This window comes from Dendropsophus ebraccatus, chromosome 6 (assembly GCF_027789765.1).
Source record: "Dendropsophus ebraccatus isolate aDenEbr1 chromosome 6, aDenEbr1.pat, whole genome shotgun sequence".
Taxonomy (NCBI): Eukaryota; Metazoa; Chordata; class Amphibia; order Anura; family Hylidae; genus Dendropsophus; species Dendropsophus ebraccatus.
This window is the reverse complement of record NC_091459.1, coordinates 123,285,854-123,306,220: the sequence shown is the minus strand read 5'-3', so window position 1 is coordinate 123,306,220 and position 20,367 is coordinate 123,285,854. Positions and strand designations below refer to the sequence as shown.

The 20,367-nt window shown below is 45.4% G+C and overlaps 1 protein-coding gene across 1 annotated transcript in view; it reads left to right on the top strand.

Annotated features, from left to right (window-relative positions):
• Positions 1 to 20,367, top strand: part of LOC138795052 (astacin-like metalloendopeptidase) — a 36,467-nt gene that overhangs the window by 9,913 nt on the left and 6,187 nt on the right. The window contains exons 2-4 of the mRNA XM_069974000.1: positions 15,793 to 15,852; positions 17,700 to 17,840; positions 18,971 to 19,088. Coding sequence (XP_069830101.1) covers positions 15,793 to 15,852; positions 17,700 to 17,840; positions 18,971 to 19,088 — 319 coding nt within the window. The remainder of the gene's footprint in view (positions 1 to 15,792; positions 15,853 to 17,699; positions 17,841 to 18,970; positions 19,089 to 20,367) is intronic.

Here is a 20,367-nt window from a genome sequence, read left to right as displayed (position 1 = left end):
TGTGGATACTGTCCTGCTCTGTCACTCTTCTGCTCCTAGTGGGTTGAGGTTGTCTCTGACTTGTCCTCTCCTGTAGGAGTTTAACACTGCATAGTGTTGTGTACAGTAAGAGAAACTGTTAGCTGTGTCTTGTCTTGCTTCCTACCAATACGGGGATCTGACTAAGACTGTACTTCTTGAGAGTAGGGGGACCTGGCAGAGGGCCAGGGCCCAGAGAGGACCACTGTAGAGAGCTGTCTAGCTTGCGTCCTTCCTCTATAATGTCCAACACGAAAGACTGATGCACTTCCTCTATCCATGTGACTTCCTTCCTCAGCGTATCTAAGGTGGGCTGTGAGTGGGTGAAGAGTGCAATAGAAGAAGTAAAGAGAGAGGTGATAGGACAGAAGAAGGAAAGATTCCCATCAGTCAGTCATCTGAAATTACAGATACTCACCCCACCCTCCCCTTTTCCCATTTTACTAATTAAAAAAATATATATATATTGTGGGATTGCATTTTTTGTTACATTATATATCAGAAAATAATTAATAAAAAGTAATCAAAGATTCCCATCTACATCAGTATGAACACAATAAAAACTATATATTGTAGCACAAAAATTACCTCCAAACAGCCCCAAAAGTAGAAAAATAAGAGTTCTGGTTCTTAGAAGTTGAGGAGGAATAGATGTAGAGCACTGCTTCTGTGTGACCCGGACAGAACGTGCATCAATGGCCATTGGTCATGAAGGAATTTACTGGCCAAAATAGACTTATCCACAGGATCAGCTGCTCAGTGCCCACACTACACAGAGATCGGGGCCAGAAGCGGTAGCAGCAGCAGTAGCAACTTAAAATTGCAGCTCAGGTGCTGTTGACTTGAATGGGAGCTGAGCTGCATTCGTAGGTCACTGCCACTACAGAGCATGCTAACTGCTTCTAACCCTGTTCACTGTGTAGTACAGAGAACAGCTGATCAGCAAGGTGTGACACCTGTCACTCTTGCTGATCAGTGACCAATGACTTATCCTGTGGATAGCTCATCGGTCTATTATGGCCAGAAAAAAATCTTTAAGGTAAAGCTGAGTTTGGACAGCACTAACACTGTTTAAACGCAGCCTCACATGTTGATGCAATGTATTTTTAGGGGGCACTACAACTCCCAGCAGTTCCTTAAGGTCTATGGCTAGAACATGCAGGGAGTTGTAGCCAGGGCCGGGCTTAGGGTAAATGGCGCCCTGTGTGAAACCTTTTTTCGGCGCACCCACAAACCTTTAAGGCAACATAAAGCTCCTTCAGACTCCCAGCCCTCCAGACAACACCCATCACCCGACCCTCCCAGCCATTCACACAACTACCCCTGCCAAACACACAACTACCTTACCCCCCCAGCCATACACACAACTACCCTACCCCCAGCCATACATGCAACTACCCCTCCGCCATTCACACATCTACCCCCCCAGCCCAACACACTACCCCTGAGCCATTCACAAAACTAACCCCCAGCCATACACACAACTACCCCCCCCCACACACAACTACCACACCCAGCCCCCCAAAAAACTACCAACCCCAGCTCCCCAAAATATCTCCCCCCCCACACACACACACACAACTACCACCCCCAGCCCCCCACACAACCAGTAGCGGATTATAATAGGTCCATTTTGGGCGGTAGCCTGAGGCCTTGAGCTACAGGGGGGCCCATGGCCACCCAAACAGACTCATACATTTGGTGGTTTATTATCTCCTGGCTACAGTTCTGTCATGATTTGCAAAAAATGCTGCTTTTGTACATCAATTTTGCATATATCAGGGAATCATGACATTATCTATCCTGTACTATGAACACCATGCTAATTCTGCCATAGATACAGTGGGCTGGGGGGGCCCAGCCTTGGTCAACAGCCCGGGGCCTATGGTAAAGTTAATCCGCCCCTGCACACAACTACAGCCCCCCACACAGATACCCACAAACACACACAGACACACACATCACACATAGACACATACATACGCATAGCACATGCAGACACACACATACACACATAAGCCTCCACACCAAGGGTCTATTCATACAAGGGAAAATACACTTAGGATTTTCTGCAGCAGGTCTGAGTGCAGAAAATCTGCAGTCTATCAGCAAAGTGGAAAGGGAACCAATCAGCATAATTGGGCTGATATGGTTGCCAGGAGCGCTGTATAAAGCTTCTGCAGCAGCCATGGCATGTACAGGACATGGCTGCTGCAGAAGCTTTATACCAGAGAAAAACGAGTTTTATTCCCTTGGTGCATGACAGGCAAAGGCGGGGAGGTAGTCATCTGGGTGGCTCACCACCCATGTCTAGTCCCCACTCTCTGTCTGTCAGCACACTCGGAGGGATGATTGACAGGCAGAAAGGTCAATTACTGGCCTTTCTGGCCTCTACCCAGATGACTACCTCCCCGCCTCTGCCTGTTACGTGCCCGGGGAATAAAACTTGCTTTTCTCCAGTATAAAGCTTTTGAAGCAGCCGCAGACGGTACATCCCACGGCTGCTGCAGGAGCTTTATACAGCGCTCCTGGGAACCATATTGGTTCCCTTTAAATGTCTTCTTTCCCGCCAATCTCCCATGATGCGACTCATGACATAGATGCGCACATACACTTCATACATATACAAATACATGCATATATATATATATATATATATATATATATATATTTGCCTCTATAGTACTACCACACAACTAGACGCTAGAGATAAGCGAATACGATTCGATCGAGATGATATTCGATTAAATATTGCGGTATTCAAAAGACTCGAATTCAATCAAATAGTGTGGCGAATCCGCTGGAAACATTCGAAAGCCCTCCCATCGCAGTTGGCGCTTTTTTAATCCACTCACCATGCAGGGAGGCCGTGAGGGACCCTGGGAGTACGCACACAGCGCGAAAACGGCGTCTACCCTCATTGAATGGCTGAACCACATGACCTCGAATCTTAAATACTTAGCTACCGACTCTCGACTGCAGATGAGCTTTCAACCTAGCCAGGGAGAAATAGGTTTTAGTAGCAATTTGGTTAGGCAGGCTTACTAGAGAACCCAAAAGTCCTTTTCAGGGCTAAGATCCAGCAAAAAAGTCATCACTGAATCCAAAGTACTTTTCAGTGCTAAGAAATAGATGAGCAGAACAGCAGCATCAGCAGCTGTATTCATTCCAGTATCCTGTGTGTACAAGTGACTTATAGTGTCCCTGGTTTAGCCCACTAAGGGCACGTTATACATACTGTTCCAGTAGCCCACTAAGGGCACCTGATATATACTGTTCCAGTAGCCCAGTAAAAGGCACGTGATACATATTGTTCCAGTAGCCCAGAAAAAGGCACGTCATACATACTGTTCCAGTAACGTTCGCACAGCATTACGCGTGATACACACAAATAACACGACGCTCTGCAGACGCACATTGGAATCATGTATGTAACGCTGCGCAAGAAATAAGTATAAATGTGTGAGCATTGCCATAAACGTTCGCAAATATTTTTCCTTCGCAACTGCTGAGAGTGGCATTATACTGTGATTTTGGGGTGTTGGGTGCACCCAGGCATGCTCCCTCTAATGTCCCAGTGTCATCCCGGAGGTGTTCACATCATTTAGCGAGGTTTTATGGGGGACTTGGTGACCTCCAAGTGGTCGAATTTTGATTTCCAAGTGATTTCCAAATTTTTTTCCCATAGACTATAATGGGATTGAATATTCGTTTGAATAGTCGAATCTCGGTGCCTATTCGATTCGAATTCTCGAAAGCCGAATATTTCACTACTCGCTCATCTCTACTAGACACATAACACATACACAACACATAGATGGGCACATTACACAAGTACACAAATTACACAGATACAAACACATGCATATTATATTTAGGCTATGTTCACGCTACGTATATGTCCGGCCGCATATTTTTCGCGGCCAGACATATACGTGTGAAACTCCGGACAGGGATTTACGTAAGTTGCAGCCGGCTAGGTACGGTCCGCAAATTTACGCCCGTAGTCTGCTTACGCTTCCCGAGCACCGTACGGAACGATCTGACAGCGGTCTTTTACTTGGAAATCTTCGGCTAGCCCCGGACAACCCACAGAACCTTTTGGATCGGCGAATCAAAGTGCAAAAATGAAGAAATCACCACTCCGTACGGGACCGCTTGTTACGCTACGGGCATAAGTTTCAGCATTTCCGTCCTCAAACAATGGTCTGGTTCATTTTCTACGGCGCCGCATACGATCCTGGTGTATGTTCTTACGTAGTGTGAACTGTGCAGCCGTAGATCGTATACTTTCTATTGTACGCAAACTACGTAAATCTCCGGCCACTTATTCACGGAACGCGCTACGGCCGGAAACTTACGTAGTGTGAACATAGCCTTATACTTTACATGTATAGTACTAACCCACACACAGGCAAACACATGACAGAGCTATGTACACACACACACAGACAGACAGACACATGACAGAGCTATGTACACACACAGACAGGCACATGACAGAAATAGGCACATCACAAAGACAGACACATGACAGAGCTATGTACACACACAGACAGGCACATGACAGAGATAGCACATCACACAGACAGACACATGACAGAGCTATGTACACACATAGACAGGCACATGACAAAGCTATGTATACACACAGACAGGCACATGACAGAGATAGCACATCACACAGACAGACACATGACAGAGCTATGTACACACATAGACAGGCACATGACAAAGCTATGTATACACACAGACAGACACATGACAGAGATAGGCACATCACACAGACAGACACTTGAAAGAGCTATGTAAACACAGACACACAGACAAGACTCATGACAGAGCTATGTACACACACACAGACACATGACAGAGCTTATGTACACATACACATACACACACACAGACACATGACAGAGCTATGTACACACACAGACAGACACATGACAGAGCTATGTACACACACACACACAGACAGACACATGAAAGAGCTTATGTACACACACACACACGCACACACAGACACATGACAGAGTTATGTACACACACAGACAGACACATGACAGAGCTATGTAAACATGCGGTAACCAGGCCCCGGGTTGCCACTTGCAAGGTGGTATGGTCACGGTTATGGAAGAGGGTACGTGGCTAGTCCACGGGAGCCTGATCACGCAGCCCAATTCTTCGTCGTCCCTAGTCAAGGCACCAATGATGAGACCAATGCCAGGGTCCGGAAACAACGGTAGTTGTATGTTTATTTGAGCAGCAACTCTATTAGCAACAGTTTCTGGATGCAACCAGGGATGATCAACTTGACAACAGGCAGAATTATTTATAACTGGAGATATAGGTGGGGTTGCAATAGGCCGAGATCTATCAAGACTAGAGAGGAAGTGGCCTAAACCCTAGCCAAAAGCTCGGTGGCTATTGGAGTTGCTATGGTAGTAGGGGATCACATGACACTAGGCCTCTTGCATCACCACACTACATGACTGACAAATAAGTACACCAATATACATAGCAGGATTATAACAGAGAAAGATGCAATACCATAATTAACCACTGGGGGCAACATGAGACAAGCTTTTGCAGTGTCTATTACACTTTCCAGCACTATACTAAGCAGGATACCATATAAAGAAAAGAACCTATGTGCTGGGACACTGCATACCTCCACGCTAAGAATGAGCCGACCTCGGTGAATCAGAATTTAAGAGACTTACAAGGGAAATAGGTTTACAAGACAACATAGACATGAAAGAGATTATCTGTACGTTCCACGCTCAAGGACACAGGTAATAAGAGACTTGAAGAAATACAAAGAAAACCCTAGTGGCAGGACTTAAGCTAGGGGTGCCTAACGTACTCTGGTGACCAGGTAGCTAGTGCGTGAACCATCTGACATGTGAGCCAGGACTACTCTACTGTTGGCGGGAGACCCTCAAATTCCATACAGTTTGGACAGTAGGTTTACAGTATCCATGGGTTACCCTACTGGAGAAGATACTTCGGAACCTGTGTTGATCCTTGGGTGTTTGACAGACTTGAGAATGTGTGTGAAGTTTATGAAGCATTTTTGGACACCTTAGGAAAGGGAAAAGAATAAAATAAAAAACACAACCATACATTGGGGCCCCATACATACCAAACAATCATACAATTCCATTATTCAATAGACCATGCGCACAAAAAAGGTGCCAAAGGTGTAGTATAGTATATAGTTAACAAGTGTATGTATTTAATGCCACTATGTGTAGTAACTACTGGGTATTAAAAGAATGTGTTACGGAACAGACCATGAATGGACAAAACAATTAAGGCACATTGAGAAGAAATATAGAATACATAGACTATTCTGAGGTCTTGAAGGGCTGGATTATGAAATCTTCCCAGCTGGAAAATACAACAACAGCACACAAAATATTATAAGGATGAAATACTTCCTGAAAAAATACACTCTCTTCCTGAGGTTACTCATGTAAACTTCCACCTTACTCAGAAGAGGAAAATATATGAAAATAAACTCTTTGCTTTAGTGCAATAATCAACCACATAAACAATACACCTTTTTTTTGGAAAGTGCTTTTAGGAAGAACTTTTTCCTTTTTAGTACTGGAACTGGATAAGTGTCTCTGTGATAGGAGAGTCTCTTTCAGCAATTATGACCATTGTCCTTCAAAGGCTCTAGGAGCAGGCACTGAAGAAATAGAATAACAACAACTGAATGTCCTGAGGCAATAAGGTGCATGGTCTGGAGGACCAGGTTTTCTGAGGCTTAAACGTTACAAAGTTTACTAACTAAGGTAGTGCATTTCAGAAAGAAAACATATGTACAGTGGCATATAACACTAGCAGAGTCTTTACTCCCTGTAGCGAACTGGTGGTGTTCCTCAAGTTGAGCGCTCATACCGTCTCAGCATAATGGTACCTTCATCGGTAGCTTGCTCTGGAGCCGGTTGATAGTCATCCACTGTAGCTAGCTGGGGGGAAGGAGCTGCAGGAGGAGGCGTGACTGGGGTGTCCACGGGGACCCCTTGATAGCCCACTGGAATGAGGAACGGAACAGTTTGCAACATGTCGGTGGCTTAGGCGGAGTCTCTGGAGTAGACTGATGTACCTGAACAGGTGCTGGATAGGATGCTGCGAGGCCTTGAAGATCCTCTTTTGTACAGCGCTTCATCCTATTTCAGTGCACAGTTTGAGGTGCTAGTCCTAGTTTTTTGACCTCATATACGTCAGGCTCTGGATAGGGGATTAAGGAGATGGTGTAAGGTTCAGGTTCCCAAAGGCTTTCCAATTTGTGAGAGCGATGGTACTTTTTGAGCCAGACTTTATTCCCCACTTCTAGTCTCTCTGATTATAGGAGTTTTCTTGCCGTTGGTGAGCTTCTCCCATCTTCTGATCGACAATCTCTCTAGCATCCTGGATCCTCCTCTGATGTTCCTGCACCCAATCAGTATTTGGCAGAGGATTGAGGGTGTCAGGAACCTGAACTCCGAGGGCTCGGTCTTGAGGAAGTTGACCTTGACGACCAAACATTAAACAGAAAGGAGAGTAGCCAGTGGAACAATGAGTGGTGTTATTGTATATCTCGACCAGCTCGTCCAGCAGATGTGGCCATTCGACTCTCTTAGACACAGAAGCCGTCCTCAGCAAATTTATAAAGACTTGATTGATTTTCTCATAGAGGCCATTCCCTTGGGGGTGATAGGCTGTAGTACGAAGTTTCTTGCACTCGTGATAGGTACACAGTTCTCGAAAGAGCTGGGATTCAAATGCAGGGCCCAGGTCTGTTAGTAGGGATTCTGGGCAGCCATAATGTTTCACGTACTCTCTGTAGAAGGTGATGGCTGTCGTCCTGGCAGTTAGATCCCTGACAGGCACTACGACTACCCACTTCGAGTAGTAATCGACCATAGTTAGGGCATTTGTATATCCACACCTCGTCGGAGCCAACTTCACATGATCCAAGGCGACAAGTTGATTCGGCCTGTGAGACACGATAGGATGCAAGGGAGCTCTGGTCTCCTTCCTCCCGGCTTTAGATATATTGCAAGCGGGACAGTCGGTACACCGGTTCTCGATATCGGCCCTCATCCCTATCCAGTAGAACCGCTGGCGAATAGTTGCTTCAGTCTTGTGGACACCGAAATGGCCGGACTGGTCATGATAGGCATCAAGCACTATCTTGGCATCACGCCTGGTTATAAGGATTTGATGGCACTTTTCCCCTGAAACTGGATCCAGTGAGTTCCTCAGTATTAGGCCTTTGTGAAGGAAGAGTCTCTTCCGCTGCCTCCAGAGACGCCTCAGCTCAATGTCTGGGTAGGGTCTTCTGATCCGCATAGGGACTCTACCAGTAGAGAGGTAGTCGTAGATCTCTCCCAGAACTCTGGACTCATTTTGAATGGTCTGCCATCTAGACAAGTCTTGATAGGGACTCGTTTGGAGTGAGGTTCTCCTGCCTTAACCACGGTCACGATACTCTGTGTGGCAAACCTCTGATAGAAGGGAGGCATCTCTACATCCTCCCAATCATCGTCCTCCGGAGGCTCTTCACCTTTAGGCAACCGGGACAATAGATCAGCGTTCACGTTAGCCTTGCCACTTTGGTATTTGATCTCGAAGTTGAAGTTCGCCAACCTAGAGGCCCAGCGTTGCTCCAAGGCACCCAGCCGTGCGGTGTTGAGGTGAGCTAGCAGATTGCTGTTGGTGTGTAGATGGTGAACGGTGTAGCTGCGAGGTAATCCTTGAATTTCTCAGTAACGGCCCACACTAGAGCAAGCAGTTCCAGCTTGAACGAGCTGTAGTTGTTATCATTCTTCTCCGCACCTCTTAGGCTTTGGCTGGCGTAGGCGATGACCCTCTCTCTATTGCCTTGGACTTGTGATAGGACAGCCCCTAGGCCTTGGAAACTGGCATCAGTATAGAGGCGAAAGGGGTGATTATAGTCAGGATAGGCCTAAGACTGGAGGCAACGTCAACAGGGTCTTCAAGGTTCGGAACGCTGTCTCCTGACGTTCGGACCACTCTACAGGAAGTCTTCGGTTATAGTTCTCTCACGGACACCCACGGAGTAACTCATTGAGCGGCTCTGCTACTTGCGCAAAGTGATGTATGAAGCGGCGGTAGTAGCCGGCAAAACCGAGGAAACTTCTCACTTCCTTCACTTTTCTGGTGGTGTCCCAATTCTCCACAGCCGAGACTTTCCCAGGATCTGGCTGTATCCCTTCGGCACTTACGACATCTCCCAAGTAGTTCACTCGTGGCTTGAGGAGATGGCACTTAGATAGCTTTATCTTTAAGCAGACAGAGGATTAGAGGACAGTGGTACAGTACATTAGAGGAGACAGTGGTACAGTACATTAGAGAGGATAGTGGTACAGTACATTAGAGGGGACAGTGGTACAGTACATTAGAAGGGACAGTGGTACAGTACATTAGAGGGGACAGTGGTACAGTACATTAGAGGGGAGCAGTGGCACAGTACATTAGAGAGGACAGTGGTACAGGTCATTAGAGGGGACAGTGGCACAGTTCATTAGAGGGGACAGTGGTACAGTACATTACAGTGGACAGTGGTACATTACAGTAGAGAGGACAGTGGTACAGTACATTAGAGGACAGTGGTACAGTACATTAGAGGACAGTGGTACAGTACATTAGAGGGGACAGCGGTACAGTACATTAGAGGGGACAGTGGTACAGTACATTAGAGGGGAGCAGTGGCACAGTACATTAGAGGGGACAGTGGTACAGTACATTACAGTGGACAGTGGTACAGTACATTACAGTGGACAGTGGTACATTACATTAGAGAGGACAGTGGTACAGTACATTAGAGGACAGTGGTACAGTACATTAGAGGGGACAGCGGTACAGTACATTAGAGGGGACAGTGGTACAGTACATTAGAGGGGACAGTGGTACAGTACATTAGAGGGGAGCAGTGGCACAGTACATTAGAGGGGACAGTGGTACAGTACATTACAGTGGACAGTGGTACAGTACATTACAGTGGACAGTGGTACATTACATTACAGTGGACAGTGGTACATTACATTAGAGGACAGTGGTACAGTACATTAGAGGACAGTGGTACAGTACATTAGAGGACAGCGGTACCGTACATTAGAGGGGACAGCGGTACAGTTCATTAGAGGACAGCGGTACAGTACATTAGACGGGACAGCGGTACAGTACATTAGATGGGAGCGCGGTACAGTACATTAGAGGACAGTGGTACAGTACATTAGAGGGGAGCAGTGGCACAGTACATTAGAGGGGACAGCGGTACAGTACATTAGAGGACAGTGGTACAGTACATTATACATTAGAGGGGACAGTGGTACAGGACATTAGAGGGGACAGTGGTACAGTACATTACAGTGGACAGTGGTACATTACATTACAGTGGACAGTGGTACATTACATTAGAGGACAGTGGTACAGTACATTAGAGGACAGCGGTACAGTACATTAGAGAGGACAGCGGTACAGTTCATTAGAGGGGACAGTGGTACAGTACATTAGAGGGGACAGTGGTACAGTACATTGGAGGGCAGTAGTAATAGTTTATTAGGCAAACTACATTGTGGGCACAGTATAATATGGGGACAGTAACACTATTTAATATAGGCACAGTTTATCCAGGGGGCAGTGGTACAGTTTATTAGGACAAAGGGGTACCATTTATTTAGCACAAGGGGGGGGGGATAACTGCAGATGGAGGCACAAAGTGGGGGCTCAACTAGTGATGAGGGCTAAAAGGGGGTGGGCCTAACTGCGGAGGGCAAAGAGTGGGAGCACAACTACAGATGAGGCACAAAGAGGGGGTCTCATTACAGATGAAAACACAATGATGGATCCTAACTGCAGATACAGGCATGAAGAAGGGATCTAAGTATAGAAATAAGCACAGAAAAGGAAAATGACTACAGATTGGTCTTCAAAGAAGTCTCTTCTACTGTTTAGGGGCACTATGATGGAGAGTTTGTATAGAGGTGGTTAAAGGTGCGGTAAAAGTAAGGTGCTGAAGATGTTTGTCTGGCAGATACTGCTGAGATGACTTGTGGTTGAAGAAGTCTTCATGACACTGACACTGATCAGAGAAGACGTCACCTGTGAGTCACTAAATGTGTCTACACTGTACATACATGGTAGACAGAGCTTATGTACAGCTGGTATCTACTGCTATTTGTTCACTGTATGGGGGGAATATTGGCCCCTGTGTGGTGGAGTGTAGTACCAGTATAGTAGTAATGCTTGTGAAGTGATGGTATTATTAAGTAACCATTTATAATGTAGTTACTGTGTGATTATAGTATGTGGTCGTGGGGGTATTATTTGACCCTTGTATTATTGGTTATATTAATATACAGGGTTTGGTCAGTAATAGTATGTTCTCCATGTCCATACCAGGTACAATCCAATCCAGAGCAGATTAAACTCTGGCCTGGAAACATAAAAAAGAATCTATACTTACCCATCCCCATGCCCCTGAAGCACAGGGTCACCAGCTCTCTCACAGCTGCTGTTATCCTGTTCCTCATGCTCCTGCATTTTCATGTCCCGGCGGGAAGTACCCACTCGCCCCAGTATATGACTTTGCAGGACCAGGAGCTGCAGGAGGCTGGTCTGTGAGCAAAGACGAGCAAATACTGCGGGGGCACAGGGACAGGTAAGTGTGGATTATTTTTTATGTTCCCCTCACCCCCTTGGGATGTTTAGGTTTGGCAACAGTTCCCTGTGCCCTCACGATTGTCCACTACTCATGGGCCACTGCTGTGTGCTTGCCCCCCAGACTAAAGTTTGCCAGCCAGCCCCTGAATGGCGGCCATACCTATTTAGTTTATTTATTTGGGGGTATTAGGCCAATTAGTTTATAAGGTTAAAAAGGACAGGTGTGCATCAAATTCAACCTGTGCTGATCAAGAGGAAGGCAAAGAACCCTTGTGAGACAGACGATAGCCTCATCATAGGGGAAAAATTCCTTCCCGACTCCATAATGGCAATCAGAATAATCCCTGGATCAACGTGACCCCTGAAATAGAAATAAGGGACAGAATTTAGATAATGTAGAACTCCAATGACGTGTGGTGCGCCTTGAAGCGATCCAGTATGCAGAGGCCGGGGTGATCAGGACAGGTGTCACACTGGAAAATGGTGTCCTTCCTGATCCCCCTGTTACGCTACACTCCACACTTCTTCTGGGGTCTCCCTTTCTCCAGTGTGGGGGACGTCAACTGGAAAATGTTGTCCTGGTACGATGGGTTCTTCATATGCAGAAGCGCTGGGTCCGCTCCATGGCTGCTAAATATTAGGGCTCTATTACTGCTTCTGATATTTTTGGATTGTGCCGCAAGTTACAGTAGCTTGGGCAGCGAGGGACCGGAAGAGGGGGTGCTGGTTTAAAAGTTATCCCCGTACAGGTGGTAAACTTTATCCAGCAGTGGGAAGATCAGTTCCCAAACTATCTTCCCACTAACTCCGAGGAAGGGGAGGGGGGGGGACATCTGGGGGCTGGATTCAGTTGTCCCTTCCTTCATACAGTGTAAGGGTACGTGCACACTGCGGAATGGCGAAGGATAACCCTTTGTGCATTCTGCAGCTGGCACCCACCAGCGGACTGATGTGGACGTGCACGTCTCCGCTCGTGTCATAGACTCCATTCTATGCCATTCCTTCACCATTCCGCAGTGTGCATGTACCCTTAATCTGTAAGTGTACCCTGAGGTACTCTCACAGAGTTTGTAGAATTTCATGCCATACCGTAATCTCTTATTGGGGTGGTACTGGCAGAAAAGACGTGTCGGGGGGCAGCGTATGCTACGCTACCCCCAGACATGTCACTGGATGATGATGATGAGGATGATGAGGATGAATGGAGGAAAAAAGGATCCCCCCATTCATCCTCACTGGCTGTTTCGGTGCCGGAGGCAATAATAACGTATGCGTCCGACGCCGAAAACACCCTGGGGGCCATCTTTACATGGGGATTGGTATATGGGGTATGTAAATGTGTACTGGTGTAGTGTAAAACTTTATTCCATGTAGTGTGGTGTAATGTAGTGTTTTTTTAAGTTTTTTTTTTACAGTAAGAAAAAATATACCTACGCCAAGAAAGGAGTTGCTGATAAATGCCGCATATGCGGCACTTATCAGCAGACAGTGGCGGTAGGCTATAGGAGGGGGGGAAACGCCCCTACAGCAAAAAGGAGGAGTTGGTGATCAGCAGCGCACTTATGTGCGATGCTGATCAGTACTCAGCGGCGTTAGGGTGCATAAAAAGAAAAAAAAAATGTGAAAAAAAAAAAAACTTTTTAACCCAAAGCAACTGATGAGCCGCTAGGGGGCAGTAGAGCAAAGCAGCCGAAGCCCGCAGAGCCGAAGATCTCTGACGATTTCCGAAGACCTGAACGAAACCCGGAAGTAAGCCGACGGATGCCGCGGACAGCCGATCGTCGCTTCGGACAACGGGATCAGGTGAGTATAGTGCACCTACACTACACACACCTGTTCTGTACCTCTCAGCTACCTAGCTGAGGGGTGCAGAACCCGGGGGGACACTTTTTTTAACACTTTGATCGCCATGATGGGCCGGCCGGTACTGGTCGGCCCATCACGGCGATCGTGGGGGTGGCACCGGCACCGTTTTTCCGGAGCACACTAATGGCGATTGGTGCTGTCTCAGACAGCTGTCTGGCCATTCCGATGTCTTGCTGTCTCGCCATTCCGATGACCCGGAAAGCTGAATTTAGCTGCTTTATGCTGATCTGTATTGATCAGCCTATAGCAGCGATCGTCGGCACTGGGGGGGGGGGTAATCACCCCCCCGTGCCGACGAGCAGAGATGGCCTGCTATACATTATAGCAGGACATCTTTCCCGATTGCTGTTACACAGCGAACGGGGAAACATTGTAAATGTACGTCCGTTTGCGCTAAGTACCAGCGTGTGGGGGCGTACGTTTAAGCCCAATGTCGTTAAGGGGTTAAAAAATTCCTGTGTATAAGGTAGACCCACTTCTGAATGACAAAGCATGATACATGCATTGCGAGCTTTTATCGAAACATATGGCACCCTATTTATCATTATTTTCCCCAAATCCTTTAACCCCTTAAGGTCAAAGCCAATTTTCGTTTTTGCGCTTTTGCTTATTCCATTTTAAGTTTAAAAGTCCATAGCGCTTGCATTTTTTCACCTAGAGACGTATATGAGCGCTTAGTTTTTGCGAAACCAATTGTACTTTGCAATGACAGGCATTATTTTTCCATAACATATGCTGCGAAAACGGAAAAAAACAATTTGCGCTGTCAAATTGAAAAAAAACTAATGTGTTTTGATTTCGGGGAGTTTTGCATTTACGCCGTTCGTCCTATGGTAAAATTGACTTGTTATGCATGTTCCTCAAGTCGTTACGATTACTATGATATATAATATGTATAACTTATATTGTATCTGATGGCCTGTAAAAAATTCAAACCGTTGTTAACAAATATACGTTCCTTAAAATCGCTCCATTCCCAGGCTTATAACACTTTTATCCTTTGGTCTATGGGGCTGTGTGAGGTGTCATTTTTTGCGCCATGTTGTGTTCTTTCTATCGGTACCTTAATTGCACATATACGACTTTTTGATAGTTTTTTATTACATTTTTTCTGGATTTCATGCGACCAAAAATGCGCAATTTTGCACTTTGGAATTTTTTTGCGCTGACGCCGTTTACCGTGCGAGATCAGGAATGTGATTAATTAATAGTTCGGCCGATTACGCGCGCGGCAATACTAAATATGTTTATTTACTTATTAATTTATATTTATAAAATGGGAAAAAGGGGGTGATTTGGACTTTTATTAGGGGAGGGGATTTTTTATTAATAAAAACACTTTTTTACTTTTTTTTTTACTTTAACTAGAAGCCCCCCTGGGGGGCTTGTATATACATAGCACTGATCTCTCATAGAGATCAATGCTGTGTATATACACAGCAAAGATCGATTAGATCGGTCATAGATTACTATGGCCTGCTGCAGGCCATAGCAATCTATTGCCGAGCCGGGATCAGCGTCATTCCGACGCTGAGGCCCGGCACGGGCAGAAGAACGGATCTCCCCCCCGCGATCGCATGGGGGAGATCCGTCCCACTAGACACCAGGGACACAGAGAGCACAGCATCTAAGTGCAGCTGTCAGGTTTGACAGCTGCACTTAGAGGCTTAATTAGCCGGCGCGGCAACGGGACCCGCGCCAGCTAATAGAGGCACTGCCCGGCTGCACGTGTCAGCCGGGATCAGCACCGTTCAGAGCGGGGTCCCGGCGGGACCCCTCTCTGAACACCCCGAGCGGCACCATGACGTATCAGATACGTCATGGGTCGCTAAGGGGTTAAGAAGGTAACTGGTTAGTTATATATTTCCTATATGTTCCCTGTCAGAGAAGGCTTCAGTAATACAGTATGTTCACATACTGACAGGGAGGACTAAAAGATAGAGTCCCTAGGCATATGCCCAGTTTACCATCCCATAAAACAAGCCCCGATGATAGCATCCTATTGTGTGTTCAATTTCATGTCAGCTACGCTCCTATATATATAACCAATATATAACCAACTTAGCAACAGTTATATGTAAATCAATAAATAATGATTTTTTTTTTATCATAATCTTATCATTTATCTGTATGGACTGACTCTGTTATCTTGGTTTTCATAGTGATGACCCATTGACTTCACATACTAAAGTTTACTTTTTACTAATATATTTTCATCTTTGGCAGGTAACAATGAGCCTGACCTGGACCCCTATATATTTGATATGATTTTGGAAGCTAACCAAGGTAAATATAATATATATATATATATATATATATATATATAAGGTTTTTGCTCATGTTGTTCATAGAGGAGGGTTTATGTACTTTTCGTGTTCCTGAAGCTAGTTTTTTGTTATATAGTTTTATATATGGCTATATACAGGGCCGGATTAAAGGGAGGGCACCAGGGGCACATGCCCCGGGGCCTCCACCACTTAGGGGCCCCCACCAGCTCGAACCCTAGCAGAACGGTGCTGCTTACCCAGGATATCAGGCCATGTAATAGGGCCCTAACACAGTGGGCAACAGCGCACAGAAAGTGCTGTGTTCTCACATTGCGTTATTAACACAAACACAATGTGGGAATACACTCTGATACTTAGTCCCCCCCCCCTCTGCTCCTGTCTCTAGGGCCTTGCATCTTCCCCTGTACTGCAGCCTCTAGTGGCCACGTGCATAACAGAAGAGGATGCTGATCCATACAGCCAGGAGCGAGGAGGGGTCTGTGCTAAGTCATCTACAGTAAGCAGCCATCTGTATAGATTGCGGTATTGTTTATCTATATTATTTTTTGTGGGGGGGGGGGGGGGGATTGTCGCCCCGGGCCTCCACCAACCTTAATCCGGCCCTGGCTATATAGAAAGGGTTTATGTACGTTTCGTGCTTCTGGAGTACACAGCTAGTTTTTTGGTAGATTGACAGGGAACATTGTGAATCATAAATTGTACAGCTCATTCATTACAGGAGTATTCCGTAGGTGAATTTCTTTGTGTAAGAACTATGCCTGGACAGCTGTATAACACAAAAATAACACGGATTTATCCTCTATGCTCCACCACCTACTTTACACCTGCCTTGGCATAGTTCTTAAAAAAAAATAATAATCTTAAAAAATACCCCTTTAAGACCACCTCTAATTGTGAAACCCCAGCAATCAGGGTAAGCTATGTCTGGTTATATATTTCCCTGCAGTGGCCTCTGCAGGTGAAAGCTAGCATTACATGCCAGTCATTTAAAGGGGTTATCCAGCAAAAATCTTTTTCTTTCAAATTAACTTGTCTCAGAAAGTTATACAGATTTGTAATTTACTTCTATTTAAAACATCTTCCCATACTTATCAGCTGCTGTATGTCCTGCAGGAAATGTCATTTCCTTTTCAGTCTGACACAGTGCTCTCTGCTGCCATCTCTGTCCGAGACAGGAACTGTCCAGAGCAGTAGCAAAGCCCCATAGGAAACAGTTCCTGTCTCGACCAGAGATGTAAGCAGAGAGCACTGTGACTGAAGAGAAAACATTTCAAGTAAATTACAAATCTATATAATTTTCTGAAACCAGTTTATTTGACAGAAAAGGATTTTCGCTGGAGAACCCCTTTAAATTAATGCACAATCATGTAAAGCATGGACATAATGGGTCCTTCAGAGGGAAAGATGATATGTTACTGTCTATCTATTCTGGATGTAAGGGTATTTGATGGCATCCATATGTGCTAACAGGCTGTATGTACAAGGATTATTGTTCCCTATGTGGCTGGAGTGTGTTTAGCTGTGGCAGATGGATGAGAGAATGACAGTAGGATCAGACTACACAGGGATTGTTTGTAGTCTGTAACCATGGTGACCCATTTTACTGTATAGACATAGTGTTAGTGTAAACGAAAGTGTATATACCTGAGTCATGCATTATAAATACTCCCATTTTTCCTGCTACATTGCTGAATTGTTCGGGCTCGGCAATGTTCCTGAACCAGAACCCTCTGCTTTTGACTTCTAGTGGCTGGAGAGGAACTTCAGTGTGTTTAGGTTCAGAGAACAGTGCCAAACCTGAACAGTTCATAAATTTCACTCAACACTAATAATTTGTTTTCTTAGATATTACCCTTACTCAAACGCTGAAGGAAGGGGATATTGCCGTTGACAATACCCGCAATGCTTTAAATTGTGATGGATGCCTGTGGGACAAAAACAACAATGGAAACGTCATAGTACCATATCTTTTGGATCCTAAATTCTGTAAGTGCTTCCTATTTGTTTTAACATTTTGTTTTTATATGTTTTGGGTACCCTAAGCAATATCAACAATAAATTATATTCAAGCCCAACATTTAACCTATACACTGGGAAAAGCTCCATGAACAATGGTGAAAGTGGCAATGTAGACAGGATCTTTTGTTGTTTTGTACCATATTAGCCTTTGGTTACTTGCTTCTAGCAGGATTTACTGAGAACTGGATATTAACCCATCATAAAGGTCCTTTTAGACCTAAAGATTCTTGGCCGGGCCGCACAAACGATGCCTGTATCGTTTGTGCGGCCATTTAAAGTAGTAAAACTGACAGCACAGATATGCATACATCCGTGCTGCCAGTTTCCAGATGCCGATCATAGCGGCCAGAGAGCGGGGCTGGAGCAGGGCCCAAAGGACACTAGAAGGAAGAAAGTGAAGATGCCAGATCACACAGCAGCGCTGATGGTAAATATACTCTACTGATGGTGATCGGCATCTGGAAACTGAAAGCGTGCATATATGCATATCCGTGCCCTCAGTTTCCTTTTTTCCATTGGCCTCACATCTTTTGTATACACAGGAAGATGTGTGGCCAATAACGATAATATTTGAACCCTGCTCTAGAGATCAAGGATTGGGGGTTTTCCCGCTGATCACTGTCACTGATATGCGGACTGATTTTTGGCCAGATGAGTGTTTCTAGGAACGCTTGTTGCAGATAATTGGCTCATGTAAAAGGCCCCTACAGCTTTGTATAGGACCTAACAAGCAGGAGGAGGCAGGTGCAGATTTCTGACTCCCTGGTCAAGCCAGGACTAACTAAAAAGTTCTAGCCATCTGGGGAATGAGAGTGATCAGTTGGGGGACTAGGAGAGTGTCACTTGTTTAAGATGTTTACAGCGCCCCCTGCTGCCCAACACTTTTTTTTTTATTTTACCCAGACATCCCCTTTAAGACAAGTTTTAAGTTTTCAGAAACTGGTAGAAAAAGGTAATTACTCCTATCGCTATAATATAGTACTATATGGAGTTACCACATGATAGTGCCTATGATACTGAACTGTAGGGACTTTGTATGTTATTCTAATGGCTTGGTTCACACAGCTAAGGTTTATTTGACTTATTCTCTTCTTCAGCTGAAACAAATGCTGATCGGATCAATCAGGTCTTTAAAGAATTTGAGGCGATGACCTGTGTTCAGTTTGTGACCCGGACCTCGGAAAAAGACTATCTCAATATAAAGTCCGATCAAGGGTAAGTCCCAATATTCACTTAAATAATAAAAAAGAACCTGGTTCCCATTTACTACAGTACTACATAATCTACATTATTAAAGGGGTTGTCCAGCGGTCGGCCTTCTTTAATATATTGCAGCTGGTGCATATAAAAGAATTAACATGTTATCCTTACCTGTCTACACTCCGGGATGTCCTCCTCTAGTGTTGCCTGTGTCCTCCACTGACTGCAGAGCCCCCACTTCTGTGACGAACTTGTCTCGGTAGTGATAGCCAATCACCGGCCGCAAGGCTGTCCCGTCTCAATCAGTGATTGGCTGAGCAGGCTGTCACTCCTGAGACAAGTTCATCTCAGGAATTGGGGGCTCTGCAGTCAGCAGGGATCACTGGTGACACTAAAAGACACTGAGGGAGCATGCACAGGTAAGGGTAACATGTATATTTTTTTTATATGCACCAGCAGCAGTACATTGAAAAAGGCCATTGGACAACCTGTTTTAAGCGGCTCTGTACCTGGGGTCGGTTCAGCAGGTGATGCAGTTATTGTCCTAAAAAAGAACTTTTAAACTTGCAGCCTTGTGTCAAATTGGTGTGGCCTAGAGTGTCTGTGCCCTAGACCTTCACCGATTCTTTGTCCTTCCTCCGCGCCCTCTTCCCCATAAGGAACATCCCTGGGCAGGATTTCTCCTAATCACCACTTGTCTGAACACTGCACATGTGCTGGATTAACGCCCATGTGCAGTGTTTAGACAAGTGATGAATAGGAGAAATCCTGCCTGAAGCATTCCTAATGGTGAAGAGGGCAGGGAGGAGGGACAGAGAAGTGGTGCAAGCCTAGGGCACAGACACTCTACGCCACGCCAATTTGACACAAGGCTGCACAGGGTTGTTTAAAAGTAGTTTTTTTAGGACAATAACTGCATCTCCTGCTGAACAGACCCCAGGACAGATCTTAGATTAAAAGCAGCTATCCAAAGGTACAAGAGGTTGGGGGGGGGGGGGGCAGATTGTGGGTACAGAGTCACTGTAAGCGATACTTGTAAAAACCCTTATTTGGAATTGAGAACATTAGCATGATGCCAGAAAACTGTTTCATGTGTCCTTCTTGATAAAGCATTTCTATTGTCTTAAGGTGACTCTGTACCCACAATCTTACTCCCCCAACCCACTTGTACCATTGGATAGCTGATTTAATCCAAGATCTGTTTTGGGGTCTGTTCAGCAGGTGATGCAGTTATTGTGCTTAAAACAACTGTTAAACTTGCAGTCCTATGTCAGATTGGGATGGCCTAGAGTAC